Source organism: Microplitis mediator, chromosome 2 (assembly GCF_029852145.1).
Source record: "Microplitis mediator isolate UGA2020A chromosome 2, iyMicMedi2.1, whole genome shotgun sequence".
Classification (NCBI taxonomy): Eukaryota; Metazoa; Arthropoda; class Insecta; order Hymenoptera; family Braconidae; genus Microplitis; species Microplitis mediator.
Genome location: NC_079970.1, coordinates 21706659 through 21721846, shown reverse-complemented (window position 1 = coordinate 21721846; position 15188 = coordinate 21706659). Strand labels below are relative to the sequence as shown.

The 15188-nt window shown below is 35.0% G+C and overlaps 2 protein-coding genes across 2 annotated transcripts in view; both read right to left on the bottom strand.

Annotated features, from left to right (window-relative positions):
- The window catches only part of LOC130663986 (COMM domain-containing protein 10), a 136903-nt gene that overhangs the window by 22421 nt on the left and 99294 nt on the right, over positions 1–15188 (bottom strand). The window lies entirely within an intron of this gene.
- Positions 1–15188, bottom strand: part of LOC130663985 (protein-L-histidine N-pros-methyltransferase) — a 33484-nt gene that overhangs the window by 4114 nt on the left and 14182 nt on the right. Inside the window, exons 3-5 of the mRNA XM_057463598.1 lie at positions 3225–3437; positions 2779–3163; positions 1790–1885 (exon numbers count right to left, since the gene is read on the bottom strand). Coding sequence (XP_057319581.1) covers positions 1835–1885; positions 2779–3163; positions 3225–3437 — 649 coding nt within the window. The 3' untranslated portion in view covers positions 1790–1834. The remainder of the gene's footprint in view (positions 1–1789; positions 1886–2778; positions 3164–3224; positions 3438–15188) is intronic.

The following is a 15188-nucleotide window of genomic DNA, read 5'->3' as shown; positions in this document are numbered from 1 at the left end:
TAGTTTATTACATTTTCTACATGTGTATATTTTTAGTTTTTTTTTTTAATTTATTTGTTGAAAAAAAAAATCCGGAAATTTTTAACTGTCTGCTAACTTCAGGATCGTAAAAAATCAGGTAAATCTACTTTATTTATGATAAAGATACCGTAAACATCTTATTGGGCAGTAAATTTCTAAATTTTTAAAATAATTAATAGCTGCGCCGTATTTAAAACTAGACACTGTGAAGTTACGGTACTTACAGTTTGTCCTAGTAGCCCATATGTTACGGTAGTTATTGTCGTAACTTACCGCTATTAATGATCGCACAAATATTTACCGTATTTTGATCGCAGTTCTACCGTAAATTTACTGTAGTCGTGCAGTTATGCTACCGTAATTTCTACCGGAAATTTACCATAGTCACACAGTCAGGCAACGGTAGGATTAAGGTAAATTGCGATATGATTACGGTCGGTTACAGTATATTGCTCTAGTATCGTAATATACGGTAATTCTACTGTAATATTGGGTCCGCCAGAGATTATATAAATTTATAAATGCACATGCTTATGAAAATATAAATTATGATACTTTTGTTAAAAAACAATATTTTTTATCAATTATTTTCCAGCAAAGAGATTTTACTTAACTAAATTTTTCTAAGGTTAATTTGACTCCAGTTATTTTCTAAATAATTTTAATTAACATCAGTTACATAACTTTGATACCGCTACTACTAAATATCACTAAGAAAGTATGAAATAAATACATATATTACCGCCTATATTAATAAATATATATACTGATAAAAAATTATATATAATTAACAATTATCCATGACTCTGACAATTTGAGAAGCTGATTTTGATACTAAAAGCCTAAAATAATAATTATTATTTAATCTATACTAATAATAATTAAGGTAAAGGCGAATGCAGCATTTTTTATATGTTTTATTTATATTTATATATTATATATATAAAAAAAAAAAATAACCTAAAGTTTAAGATTGTTCTTGTTTTTTTTTTGGCTATGAAATGTCTAATGGTTTTTTCACACGAGATTGTAAGTTTTAAAAAAAATTTTATATGTATATATTATTATCATTATTATTATTATTATTATTATTATTATTATTATTATTATTATTATTATTATTATTATTATTACTATTATTATTATTATTATTATTATTATTATTATTGATATTTTATTATTGATGAATGTTTGTTTGATATGTTTTGTGCGGTAGACCCGCTGAATAATCTTTTGATAAAAAAAAAATATTTGTTGTTTATTACCCTTAATAATTAATTAATTAATTAATCAGCTGCAATAATAACAATATAAATTGCAATATCGACAATTACAATATGACTGTATCAATTTACAATGTACAATTACAATTACCTGTTTAATAATATACAATAATGTGTACCGCAATGATTTTAAATGATAAATCATGTATCAATTTAATGAAAAATCTTGCTATCGATTATTTAAAATTAACTAACTGATGATTATTTGTAAGGAATTTTTCAATAAACGATAACTCGCTGATTCCAATTATTTAAATTTAAATAATCGATAGTAAGACTACTTGTCCGTTGTTAATTCAGACTTTATAACAAATAATTAATAATATTATACACCAATAATGCTACTGATGTGTCTGCACCGCTAAAAAAAAAAAAAAACTTGACGTCGCTTGCCAGTATTACTATATCCTGTATTCTTATCCTGCACTTATTAATTCAACGTATTGATTATTAAATAAAAATACATTTTTACAAGTGTGATTTACCTGGTTTTATTTTTAATTATTATCAATCCTGATTATTGATATCGTTTATTGTTTTTCTTCATTTATTGACTCTTGTACTCGTTGTTTATTTTCTTCCTAAAAAAATATTTTTTTTAAATTCATGGTAATAAAGTGGTCCCAGTAAGAGAATAGATCTCGGAAACTATCCCCACTACCAAACATTTATGAACTGCGCATGCGTACAGAAAAGTGGGAGAACATTTAACACGTAAAACATCCAGAGTGGGAGTAAAAACCGACGACACCCGAAGTCCAATTTCTTGTTCGGATGACAATACCAGTGGTTAAAAATAACATTCAAAATATCGGTCAGAATCCTCTGATTGGTTAATCAAATCGCGAGTCACCTGAATGATTCTGAAGTTAGCAGACAATTATTAATTTTCGTATGTTTTTTTTCGATAAATAAATTACAAAAAAACAAAAACTCAAAATATGTACATGTAGAAAATTTTCAAAACTACAGGTGCAATTTTTTCAAATATTTTTTTCATAATTTATTGTTTTAAAAAAATTCAATAATTATTAGACATCGGCTAACTTCAGATGTCACCTGATACATAACCATAAATTTAACTACGATAAATTCTTCGTAAATCAAACGCATGCGCAGAAGGACAAACTACACGGAGAAATTATTTTCATTTGAAATGCTTGTGTCAGGTGTCATGTGTCATAGTAAAGCTGGACCATGTTGGCCACCTGACGGAAATTGAAATAGACATGCAAAAATTATTATAACCATAGTAAAATTTTCAATGGTTACAGAAATTTGTGACTAATCGTTGTCTATTTTACTATGGCCAAAGTAATGTTTGTATTTTTTCATTTCAATTTCCGTCAGGTGGCCAACATGGTCTGGCTTTACTATAACACTATCGTACTTCAAACAAGAATAATTTATCCGTGGTTTTGTACCAACAAAAGACACAAAACGCAACTGTGTAAGTATTAAAATAGTAAATTACCTCGGCTTCAAGTATAAAAATAACGTCTTCCAAAAAACAAAATGCCTGTCTTAGGTCTCCTTCGCAAAGGTAAGGAAGTTTGCTCCAAGCTAAACATTTTAGGCCAGCGGGCTCAAAAACGCGGTCAATAAGACCAGCGACTTGGCCTTCTAGACCGAATCCTTTTATAGGCAAATATTCCATAGGCTTGTGGTCCCCGCGTTCCCCAGTTTCGACGTACGGGCTGAAAGGCAGAACTAGCGCCACCACGAGGCGTCCACCTGGCGCTAGTGTAGCTCTTAATTGTCTCAATAGAGTGTTAGGCCTGTCGCAACGGTCCAGTAGGTTTAGGCAGAGGATTACGTTGAATGGCCCGGTCTTGTCCCAGTCGCTGACATCCAGCACTCTGTTGGGATTTTGAGTTAGTATTTGAGTATGTTTTTGAGTAAACGTTTTTGAGTGCTTACGTGAATTTGCGTTTAGCTAGGGCCCATCTCATTGGTGCAGATACGTCAGTCGCGTAAACTTTTTTAAATAGATGCGCAATGTGGGCAGTAGTAGCGCCGTCTCCAGCGCCAAGATCAACTACGCTGTCCCAAGGTCCTTTGAAGTCACTTGTGTCCATCAGTTGCAGAAACTGTTCAGTTGAAAACACATGCATTGAACCGCGCCCCAATAATCTGCAATAAATATATGGAAATTAATATTTTTTTAAAGTTTGTTTGGTTGGTTGGTGGATTTTTTTTGCTACGCTGGTGAAGCCGCTGTCATTTCAATTGGGCCTAGGACCGGAGCGATTGAATTAGCGGAGAAAAGAGGAGTGCAGGTATATGAGGGTGTCCCGATGAAAAAGGCGGGTTCGTTTTTTAAATAAAATATAAAAGCAAAGAAAGAATAAAAGTGTATAAGTAAGAGCGAGCGGCGTTACCAGGTCCGCGGTGATCCATCAATGCCGCGGTATTTTGATCGTGAATTCAGTTAACTTAAAGATATAAATAAGGCCGATGCTTTGGGTAGCCCGAGTCTCCTTTAGGGATAAGAGAAGACTGCTCGACAATCAGGTGGTACTGGAGGTCCACCCCAAAACTGTGGGGCTCAAGTAGTAAGGCCGGTTGTAGTCCTCCAGCACCACCCGGCAGCAAGGGCCCGACGTCGGGCCCATCGCCAGTGCCATCAATTAACGAGCACCCCGGGTCCATTGAATAATAAATAAAAACAACAAAACTGAGACCAAGACGAACCACAGAAACAAGAATAAAAAAGAGTGGAAGGATTAAAAGACAAGGACAAGGATTGCCGAAAAGTTTTAAGACCGAGGGGGACAACTGAGAAAGAGTTTGCCGGGCAAGAGAGCAAGCTCTCATTGTTCGGCCTCGCCCTGGACTTTGTTATTTTCCTTTCCATCGACTTGCTCCGTCCTTTAGATCCTTATTTTCATCTTCATCTCCAACTCCATCTCCATCTCCATCTTGCTTCATCCAGATCGTTTTATTATTCTCCCTGTCATCAGATTCATTTTCTTAATATCATTTATTTTATTTAGCTTTTGCTCGTTTTCGTTTTCGTTTTCGTTTTCGTTCTCGTTCTCGTTCTCGGTGCCTGTCTTTGTCTTTAATTCGGATTGTATTGAATCGCGGGGCAAAAACAACTTTTGAATCGATGAACAAGGAGGAGAGACACACGTGCGGCCCACAAATCAGACGTGCGGATCGCTATAGTCCCTAGCGGCGCGAGCGACAATTAATTCACCGCTTTTGCTCTTCGGCTACCATCCTCCTGTTCCTCCTCTTCCTCTACACTGCCATTGTGTTGCATCTACGCTCTACGCCTCGCCGTTGCCCTTTATATATAAATATCCATGTGTAGTCCACGTCCTTGTTTTATTTTATTTAATTCCACTTTATTGTATTTCATTTTATTCAACTTTACGTATCTTCGCAGCATCCTTTAATTTGGAGAACCACGGCGGCACGCGGTCTAGAGTTTCAAACCCGAGGTGCGCTAAGATCTTGGACCTAAGATAGCTTTTTTATCCTCAGCTCGGTTCTTAATCGGACATTAACATTTTTTATAATGACTCCGAGGGTATTATTTTTAAAATTAAACAAATATCCTCCGAGCAATAATTTATTTATTAAAAAACATCCTTGCAAAGCTCCTTGAACGCGGAACGATGGAAAATAAAAAACGTATTGAGATCAAAGGGAGCTAGTAAATTAAATATTCCAAGTTTTTAATGGAATGCCGTAACTAATTTGACGCTCGCGACGGATTAAACTCTTCCTCATAATATCTGTACATTTTAATGGCGTACGTAAAGTAAACCAAGTTGGAATAGAAGCAGAAGCAGAGGCAGAGGTCGAGCTGGATGCATATAAAGCTCTGGCACAGACTTAAATAGACGTAAGACATTTTCAGGCAACCTAAACACGTAGATCTAGCATGGAGTTGATAAAAAAGGAGCAAAGTACAAGAGTACTGAGTGGTACAGAGCGAACTGAGTCTGCTCTCTTAATTTGAATCAGTGAGAAATCAGTGAGTAAAAAGTCACTGGTGAATCAGTGAGTATTGGGTTCACTGATTCAAACCAGTGTAAAATTTAAGTACCCCGAGTGTCCGTTGTCAACAGCGACCTATGATTTGTATAACCTGATGTTTGTTTTTTAATATCGATTGAATTAATTAATACATTTCAAGTTAAATTGTGACCCTATTATAGTATTTTCTATTTTACATAAATTATGTTATGTTTTTAATTTAAGCTATCCTCCAAGCCTTGATAATTTTTGTAATTTAATCGACCATGATATTTGTAAAATTTCGAAGAAAGTTCGAGTGCAGTTTCTTTTTTCCACATTACTTTGAATAATTTTAATACGGTTAATGTAATAAAAGTTGGATATAGTAAATTTGTGTAAATATGTTTTTAATTTAATCATTTTACGTAAATAATAATGCCCTATATGTATAAATTGGGTTATGATGAAAGTTATATCAGCTCACTGTTGAATCAGTGAAATTTACTGGTGAATCAGTGGGAATTCTTACTGATAAATCAGTGACTTTTACGTCCGCCATTAAAATTCACTGATTTACCAGTGAAGTCCCGAGTCAAAATATTGGACGTAAGTTGAACGTTTTAAACGTAAATTGAACGTTCTTAACGTTTTAAAAGTAAATTGAACATTCTTAACGTTTTAAACGTGAATTGAACGTTTTGAAAGTAAATTGAACGATTCTTTTGTATTTTAGTTCGTAAAAAATTGGTAATTTCATGAGTTATGATTTTAGTTTTTTGGAATGCTTATGTTTTCTTATTGTAAGTCTAAATAGGTTTTAGTTACGTTTTCGATTTATGATACTCCAATCTACGTTTTGAATAAGTTGAAAGCTGTCAAATTGAGTTTTTAATGTCCAAAATGTTCAATTTACGTTTAAAACGTTAAGAACGTTCAATTTACGTCTAATATTTCGACTCGGGTTTCACTGAGTGACCAGTGGGATGAAATGGCCGCTAAAACCACTGGTCGAACCAGTGAGATTTCACTGATTCAAATTAAGAGAGTGCACCTCATCAACTCAGGCGGCGCGCTGTCTGCAGATCACGTTCACTTTTTTACCGGAACATGCCATCTAACAATTTTTAATCACGGCCTAATCATCGTCGTGAGCGCGATTGTGATCACGTGCATGCAACTATTGATGCTTAGATTTTTAGGTAAAAACTGTTGGAAGATGACGCGGCTACGCGTAATCGGATATGGCACCTTGGCCTATCACGATACTTATCAAGTTATCGGGATAGTAACATCACATTGTTTTAAAATCAAGCATGAGGTCTGGGGTCTGAGGTCTGGAGTCGAGATCTGGTGGATTCGCCACCCATATGCTGGATTCTATATAATCTTGGGCGATTCCTGGAGCTTTTATACTCTTGGTAGTACGTTATTTTTACTTGGGGCTCTGGTCGTAAAGTTGCCGAGGAGAGGAGTAACGTGGCTTTGCATTGCTTGGGTACATTATGTATACTATAGGAATGGGTATAGCCAGCCAGCCAGAATGGGAAATGGTATGGTGGATAAAGTGTGTTATATAGTGGATAGTGGGTAGTGTTAAAGAGCAGCAAGCATGGAGAACCGTTTACCTAATAATAGCAATAATATGTTAATGGGATGCGTATCGAAGGATCTTAAGAATCCGAACTGGGGTCCTGTGCAGGCTATTGTTTGCAAATATCTCTTTAAAAATGTTTACTTGTGTGCAATGTGCATCAACGATAACCAACAACGGACTTGTCTCGGGAGGTACTCGTAGAGTTGGATGATAATAAATTAACAAAATTATCCGTCGATTTTATTTTTACTGATTTTGTGATTATGTTTTTGTTCTTAAATAATACCATGGATTATTTTTTTAATCAATAGACCGTACATTAAATTATAACATTTTAAAAATTAACAAAAGTACGAAAAAATGCGGAGTGATTATGGATTTTATTTAAATCCGAATTTACTCCGTCATTTAGAGTTCCGGAGTTTTGGAAAAAATTACTCCACATTCGGAGTAAAAAGGGAGTTTGTTTTTCTAGCGGAGTGATTTTGGAGTCAACTGGATTTTATTTAAACGAACCGGAGTTTCAATATTGAACTCCGCTTCAAGGTAAATTTGACTCCAAGGAGATTAAATAAATAGACATCCGAGTCAAAAAACAAATCCTAGCTTAGTCCTCAAAAGCTTCAATTCCTTTGATGTTTTATTTTCCGCCTAGAAAGTAACTCTACTTTAGTAATTAGTACTAAAAATCCTCAATGAGAACTATGAGGTCTAAATGTGTATAATTTATCGATTTTAAATTATAACTAAGACCTCAAAATCTTCAACGAATGAAATTACCCGGGTCAAAAATAAAACTTGATTTAGACTTGGTTTACCACGTCGAAATTTGGAGCCGTTTTTCACAAGACAAACTCGACTTTTTTTACGGAGGTATGAAATATATTAAGTTTTCGCCTTGTTTTAGACCTAACTGGCTTACTTAGTCACGATTTAAGACGAAAAAGTTGAAATCAAGTCGAAATTGACTCGGTTTAGACTTATTCGACTTAAAATGTAAGGCGAAAAAGTCTAAATCAAGTCGACACTGACTTGATGTAGACTTATTCGACTTAAATTATAAGTCGAAAAAGTCAGAACTGAGGTGAAATAATTTTTATATATTAAGGCAAAAGTAAGGCAAATAAATGACTTTTTTTCGACTTGGTTTAGCAAGTCAAAAGTAAGATGAATGACTATTGTGCTAGAAGTAAAGACGAATAAGTTGAAACTAAGATGAAAAAAGTTCAAAAAGTTGAGAAAAATTAAATTTAAGTCGAAAAAGTCGAGATCTTATCAAAAAATCGTCGGCAAATCGATAACTTCAAAAGAAAATAAGGCGAAGCGAGTCTGAATCAAGTTTTATTATTGACCCGGGTATTCCTGTATGTTTTGAGTATTTTGAGGCTCTAATCCAGTTTATGTTAATCCAGTTTAGTTCTCAAAGAGGTAAAATTGGTCGTAACTACTACTCTGAGGACTAAATTAGGATAACTTTCGATACTGCTGTCAACCTTCAAATTCTAGAATGATCCTCAAAAACCTCATTGAGAACTTTGAGCCTTAAATCGAATTGGTTTTTTGACTCGGGCAGTCATCCGCTCCGCATTCACTCCAAATTTAATCCACACACTCCGGAATTATTTACAGTATAGTCAAAGTCTAAGATTAAAAATTTGATAGAAAAATTTTCCAGTTGAGTTCAAAATTAAGAATCATAGCGATATTGGCAATAATTATTTATGAATAGGATGTCTTATAGTTTTGGTTATAAGGCAAATGTTCCAGCTGATTTAGCACGTGTGCTACCAAGTGCATCGCTTATACTGTGATGTGACTTCTCTCTCTCTTACAAGAGTTATACGCAATATTAATATCAGCAAAGAGCGAGTGCGGGCAAGAATAAAAAGGGACGAGGATAGGAATTATTGGACTCCGCAGAACACCTGGGAGCGCAGTTACTCGGGCTTAATGAACCGAGTGACACAGGATCGGATCGAGAGTAGACAACGCCTAAGGAATGCGTCTAGTCACCCTTACTGTCGTTGCTCTGCCGTGACGTGTACCAACATTCACTTCTGTCATATGACATCCTACCACTTTTTCCTCCACCATAATGCTATTCGCAAACAATAACTCATATCGCGCTGAATTAATTCCCAACATGGCCGGAAGCATTGACAGCAGAATCCTGCTCCAAATGTAAAAATAACCAAACACTACTTGGATGCTTCATTAAACCAAAATGTGTGTTATTGATTAAGAATGTCTTCGATTTCTCCCAAAGAAAAACTTGTCTCGTTTAATCTTTTCTTTTCCCAACTCCATTAGAATCTGCAGCAGTAGCAGCGAGGGATATTGAACTAAATGCGAGATTTGCGTGTACCAGTGTGTTAGTTTGTTAAAAGTGACAATGTATGCAGCAGCGGCAGTAGCGAACAGCCCTCGCACCCTTCTGCCTCCTACGATCTATATAGCATTAAATTCTAGCCATATATGGCACACATGTGGATGTGCTGGAGATGGAGATAGAGAAGGAGGACTGAGCACCTCCTGAGTCCTCGCAGGGGTGGGTAGTTTCACTTGGTTTGAGGACATTGAACGACTAGAAATAAATAAAGTAAGAGAGAATATATGGAGGAGTGAAGTTAAGAAGAGGGAAAAGCATCAGAAGAAGAAGAAGAAGAAGAAGAAGAAGAAGAAGGAAAATAAGACAGGGAGAATGTAGTAGGTGGTGGGAAAGTACTTGTATTTAGCATTGCCCCTACCTAGCCTAGCTAAAGCACACAAGGCGTCTTGTTAGCCACTCTATACTGCTTTAGCTGCACTACCGTCTCTTTTCACTTAATCTCTTTCTCTCTTTCTCGAGAGTTTCATCTTCTATTTGGATGCTGTACTGCTAGTAGCTGATGTGATGCTGGATCCTGGTATGGTATGGGTGGTATGGGCACAGTGTTGTAGCATTAAGAGTAGAGTAAGAGGGTAGAGGCAAACGACAAGTGAGCTGGACGTTAATAGTGGGGATGGAGGATACTGTAGTGGGTAGCGGGTAGTGGGAGACTTAAGATCTAACAGCTTAACGTCCACGCGGATTCTGCTGGAGATCCTGGGCAGGCGTGTCGAATGGACCACTTGGAAATGTAGTGGGACAAGCCACTCCTCTTTGTTATCGTGGTGGGATAATGCCCCTTCCGACGTAGGGGAATAGAAAACAAGAAATCCTAGGCATCAACGCCGGACAATTATCCGCGCGAGTTTAAAAAATATCGCGAGGCTAGTTTTATATTCGCTGGAGCTCATTCCTGAGTCTCTACTGAGGAGCTGATCGACGCGAGGGAGCCGGTGCTGCTTCTTCATACAGGTGACGATAGTTTCCGGATTTGCCAAATTTTGGTGGGTTGAGAAATAAATTTTTAGGAATTTGCTTAAGGGACTGCGTGGTCGGGAACGAGAAATTCCTTGGTGGTTGAACAAACAGACTCCGATTCTAAGCAGGAGCTCGCGGGGCAACCGAAAGGGGAAAATGGGGAGGACTGCGAGAATGGAAGGGATGGATTTCTTAAACGGGATCGTTATATACGGAGGAAAGTTAAGTCTTTCTTTTATTTTTTCGTGCTCTGTCTCAACTCTGTACGTTCTTTACACTTTTATCCTTATATTCTAAAGACACTCGGCTCTCACCTCAACTCTTATCTCTGTCAAATTTATCCCTCTTTTACTGTACCAAGCATACCCAGGTTTTATTTTGTTCGCCCCTTAAACTTTGCGCTGCAAATAAAGAAATGTGGACGCATCGTAATCATCGTGTAGGTTAGTGGGAGTCTCGGGGTGGAGTTAAATCCGCGTGTGTGTGTGTGGGTGTCTGAGTCTGTGGGTAACTCGGGGAGTTTATTCTAGAGGAGGGATGCATGTGGATGATGATAAAATCTCGCACGTTCCTGACGTTTTATCTGTCTTGCATATAATACTAGCTCTTTGTTGGTATTAAAAGACCTAGTACTTTAAGTAAAAATGGGCTGTGCGATGAGTTTTTTCTCGCGAGCCATGATAATGGGATCTTTCAGAGGGGATTACTTTGCTACTCCCTCTTTCTCTTTACCGCAGCCTCTTATTCTACAGCTTTTTACGCCGGAGATGCCTACGAGTCAGAACCCGAGGACCCGACTTCTCTCATCAGCTCCTTCCTATTGGACACTTTTATTCTTTCGGAATAAACAATTTTTATCTTAATTACGCGACTTTGTTGCTGAATTTTAGTACTAGAACTCGCTGCTGGAAGGAATTCGAAAAATTTAAAGATTAAAAATTTCAGGATACTTTTTGTTACATTAAAGAGAGTTAACATGATCAGATTTTATTTAAAATTCCGCTCCCGAGCATTTTACTCTGAGTGTAACAACTCTTCGACATCCTATACATCCATCTTTATCTCTTTATATTTACAATACGTGTATATATGTACGCTAATATAAGTAAAGAAGGATATTCTTGGCTTTATGCGAACGTGCCGAGTCATACCTGAGTCTGCCGTACACAAGTCGTACGTTTTCCACTAGACATTTTTTACTCTCATTCTTTTCCTCTATTAATCTTTAGGGAAACAAATACCAAAAATTTTATTACTTGTTATACACTTATTACTATAGAAAATTTAAAAAATTTATTTTTTACTAAATTAATAATATATTTCCGATACACAGAAAGAAATTTTCTTTAAAAACTACCGTTAAATTCACTGTAATCGTGGGACGAATACAGATAATTTTTAACTTTTTTTCAACAAATTTTACCGTAGTCTACTGTAAATTTTATTCGGTTTTCGGTAAATTTTATGAAGTCTATCACAAAATGAATAAATTTTTTCGTAACTTTTATTTCAAAAATGGTAATAAATAAAAGCGCCGCATTATGTCCCACAATTACAGTGAATTTAACGGTAATTTTTAAAGAAAATTTTTTTCCGTGTAGAAATAAAATTTAATTGTCCAGAATCCAGGAGATTCCAATTTTTGTGGAAAAATTTTCTCAGTTCGGAGTCAGAAAAATTGAGAGCCCAAAAATTTTTTTTTTTTTTTTAGGAAACCCCAGTTCGGTAGAGATGAAAAAAAAATTTGAGCAGAAAAGATTCAGAATAAAAGAAGTGATTTTATTTTGTAGCATCTCCATTTTGCTTGACTCTCCCCTATACTAAGATTTATTTCAAATAAAATTTTTTTTACTAAAGTTACATGTTGGGTATCGAATTAAAGCTTACGATTGATAGATCCATATATATTGTTAATAATTTAACCGATTAAAAAATCCAAAAAGTTGCTCTCTAATTTCGGGAACTGAAAATTTTAAACGTCCGTCCGCATTTTTAATAAAAAATATTTTCCATGCATATTTTAGTTCTTTATTTTAAAAAAATGAAAGGTGTCAGTCAATTGAAGATTTAAAAAAAAATAAAATTCTCGTTTACTATACGGACTTGATAGGCTGTAAGCCCCAACGACTATTCAAACGTCAGTACTTTTATAAAATAATTTAATATTTTTTATCATTATTATTATACTATGATTGTAGGTGTTGAGTGTTATATTGTCCATAAAACTTCACACCTCTTTGATACCCATATAATTATCGTATAGTTTCGCTTTCATATAAATAATAAATAATAAAAAAACACATGTTTTTCACAGTTACTCTATTATTTACCTTCCCCCTTTTCACACTTGTCTAGTACATTTTTACCCCTATATTTTTTTTTTACACCCTTATATTATTGACGGCATTGGTATTTTTTTTTTTTACGAAGAAAAAATAAAATATGCAGTTACTGAGTACAAGTCAACGGAATGGGAATCGTCCACGTAAAGAAAATGAATTGGCCGTAAAAAATATTTTTCTGGCAGCATTCGCTGACGAGTTTTATAAAAATCTATATCTGAGCATGTGCGATGGATATTGATAATTATTAATTAAAAACTGCGCAAGCTCAGTGGAATAAGAGAAACAGGGTTTAATAAAGGGCGTCGCCCCAAATTCATAATTACTGATGCCATGGCAAGGACGACTCAGAGCGGAGAATTCTTACTGGGGGTTTAAAAATCGTAATAACAGTAGGGAATGGTAATGGAAAGTTGGTGTTGGGCGCTGTGTTCTATCTGGTAGGACAACACAGTCACTTTAATTTGAAACCCCCTCACAAGCATACTTCCATCCATGCACAAATATATATATATCTATAAGTATGTCTGTATAACGAACGTAAATGTTTGAAATTGCGCTTGCGCTGGTTCTGTTTAATTACAGAGAGGGTTGCCAATCGTGGAAACACCCTATGGTATATCCTAGGGGTCTTGGCGTGGCTTTGGTTATTGCGCAAACGCGCTAATGATAATTACTGACCAACTAGTCTTGCACACCCTCCTTGTAACCAATCGGGAGCTCGGATTTTCTCTTGTCATCGGTAGTAGAGGAAAAACCGGGTCGAGGGACGACAGGGACAGGGCGCTCTTTATAAGAGGTGATGACGATAAAAAATAAAAAGATAAATAAAATAAAGGAGAGATTGAGAAAAGCAGTGGCTGCGGCGACGAAGAAAGAATTGAGGAAAAAGGAAAATTTTGCCGAGGGAATGAGAAGCGAGAACCTTCTCGCGATAACGTGTACATGTACGTTGTATCTGTATCCTCATGTGTGTATTCCGAAGCCATGTGCACATATATGTACATATATATGTATGTTGTATGTGTATATGTATATGTACATGAGAGTAAGATCCCCTGGAGTTGTAGAAAGGATGGCCACTGCTGCCTTTGCCACATAAGACGAAGAATCTATATATATTAGCTCTCGCTTGGTTGCTTTTGCTTGCTTCTTTTCTTGTCTCTTATTCTACATATATATATGCGCGTGAATATATAACAGGGGGTGGAAAAAAGATCCGGGCGTTGTCGCACACACTATCATCAAGCGTGTGAGAATAATGGCCGTCCGATATCGAGCCTTTGCCTTTGCCATGGAGGAGATATATAAATATATATATATATACATACATATGAATGTATGTTTAAGAGAAGCTATACGACTTTATTGTTGCCTGTGGCAGTAAATCCGTTCTAGATTTAACTTTTTTTTAAATATATTAAATATTAAATTTTTCTTTTAGCGGATTTTTAAAAAACATTTTTTTTGAAATCAGAAATTTTGAAAAAAATTTACGGCTTAAGGATTTGGAAATTGAGAATTTATTGATTTTTTTTGTTCTTCCTAAAATTTCTTATATCCATCTGGTATAATTAACGAAAATTCAAATTTTGATTTATTTCGCGCCATTTTTTTTAAATTACAGAAATTTATGAACTTTTAATGTGGTACTAAAGTCAATTATTAAAATTCGGTGACAATAAAATTTAGTTTATTATATCTTTCATATAATATATATAGAGTACTTTTTTTAGTGGAAATTAATGTAAGGGATTTGGTTAAATATTATTTTTATGTGAGAATAAAATATTTTTATAGTTAGTTGGAAAACAATTACTAGTAAAATTGTCAGATTTATTGCTGAGCATTAAAGGGATAGATAATTTTTTTTATTACTTTTTTCTTTTCCACATATATATTTGTTTACTTCTCGCGCTCATCGACATTAAACCAATAATGTTTCCGTTCTGAGGAAGCTCTTAATGTCACCTTACATTATTTTTTACTACCAATGGCATAATAATGTTCTTGGGAATGCTTATTTGCATGTGTGGATGTGAGCACTGAGACAGTGTGAGTTGTGTATTAGTGAAAACGTACTTAGGTGCCGAGACATTGCAAGAGAATTACCAATTTCAAAGTTTGCAATTATGGAAGAATATAAGTATACTTATATATTTACATTTCATATGTATGTATATGAAATAGGAATGTAATGAATGTATGACTGTTGACGACCTGGTTTGTGACCTAAGTTTCTTTCCCATGAAAATTATAGCAAGACGAGTTATCTCATTAAAACCATATCTATCTACAGAAGCTCAGCGACATATTCCTTGATTATATATACATCGTTTCATAATTTTCTTCAGAGATACTTTGAAATTTCTTTTTATGTTTAATGAGAGTCAAAAAAAAAATTCTATATACATTTTTTCCTGATTTATTTCATTTTTGCTCCAATTAAAACAGCGGATCTTCATTAATTTTTTCAAATTTTACTTTATTTTTTTTTTAATTTCAAGAAATAATGAAAATTTTCCCTTTAAGCTACCTCTTTTCACTACGAGCTACTTAGAAAAATCTATTTTGGTGACTGTAATAAGACTTTGGGAAGAACTTTCACGTGAAATTGTAAATTCGAGCAG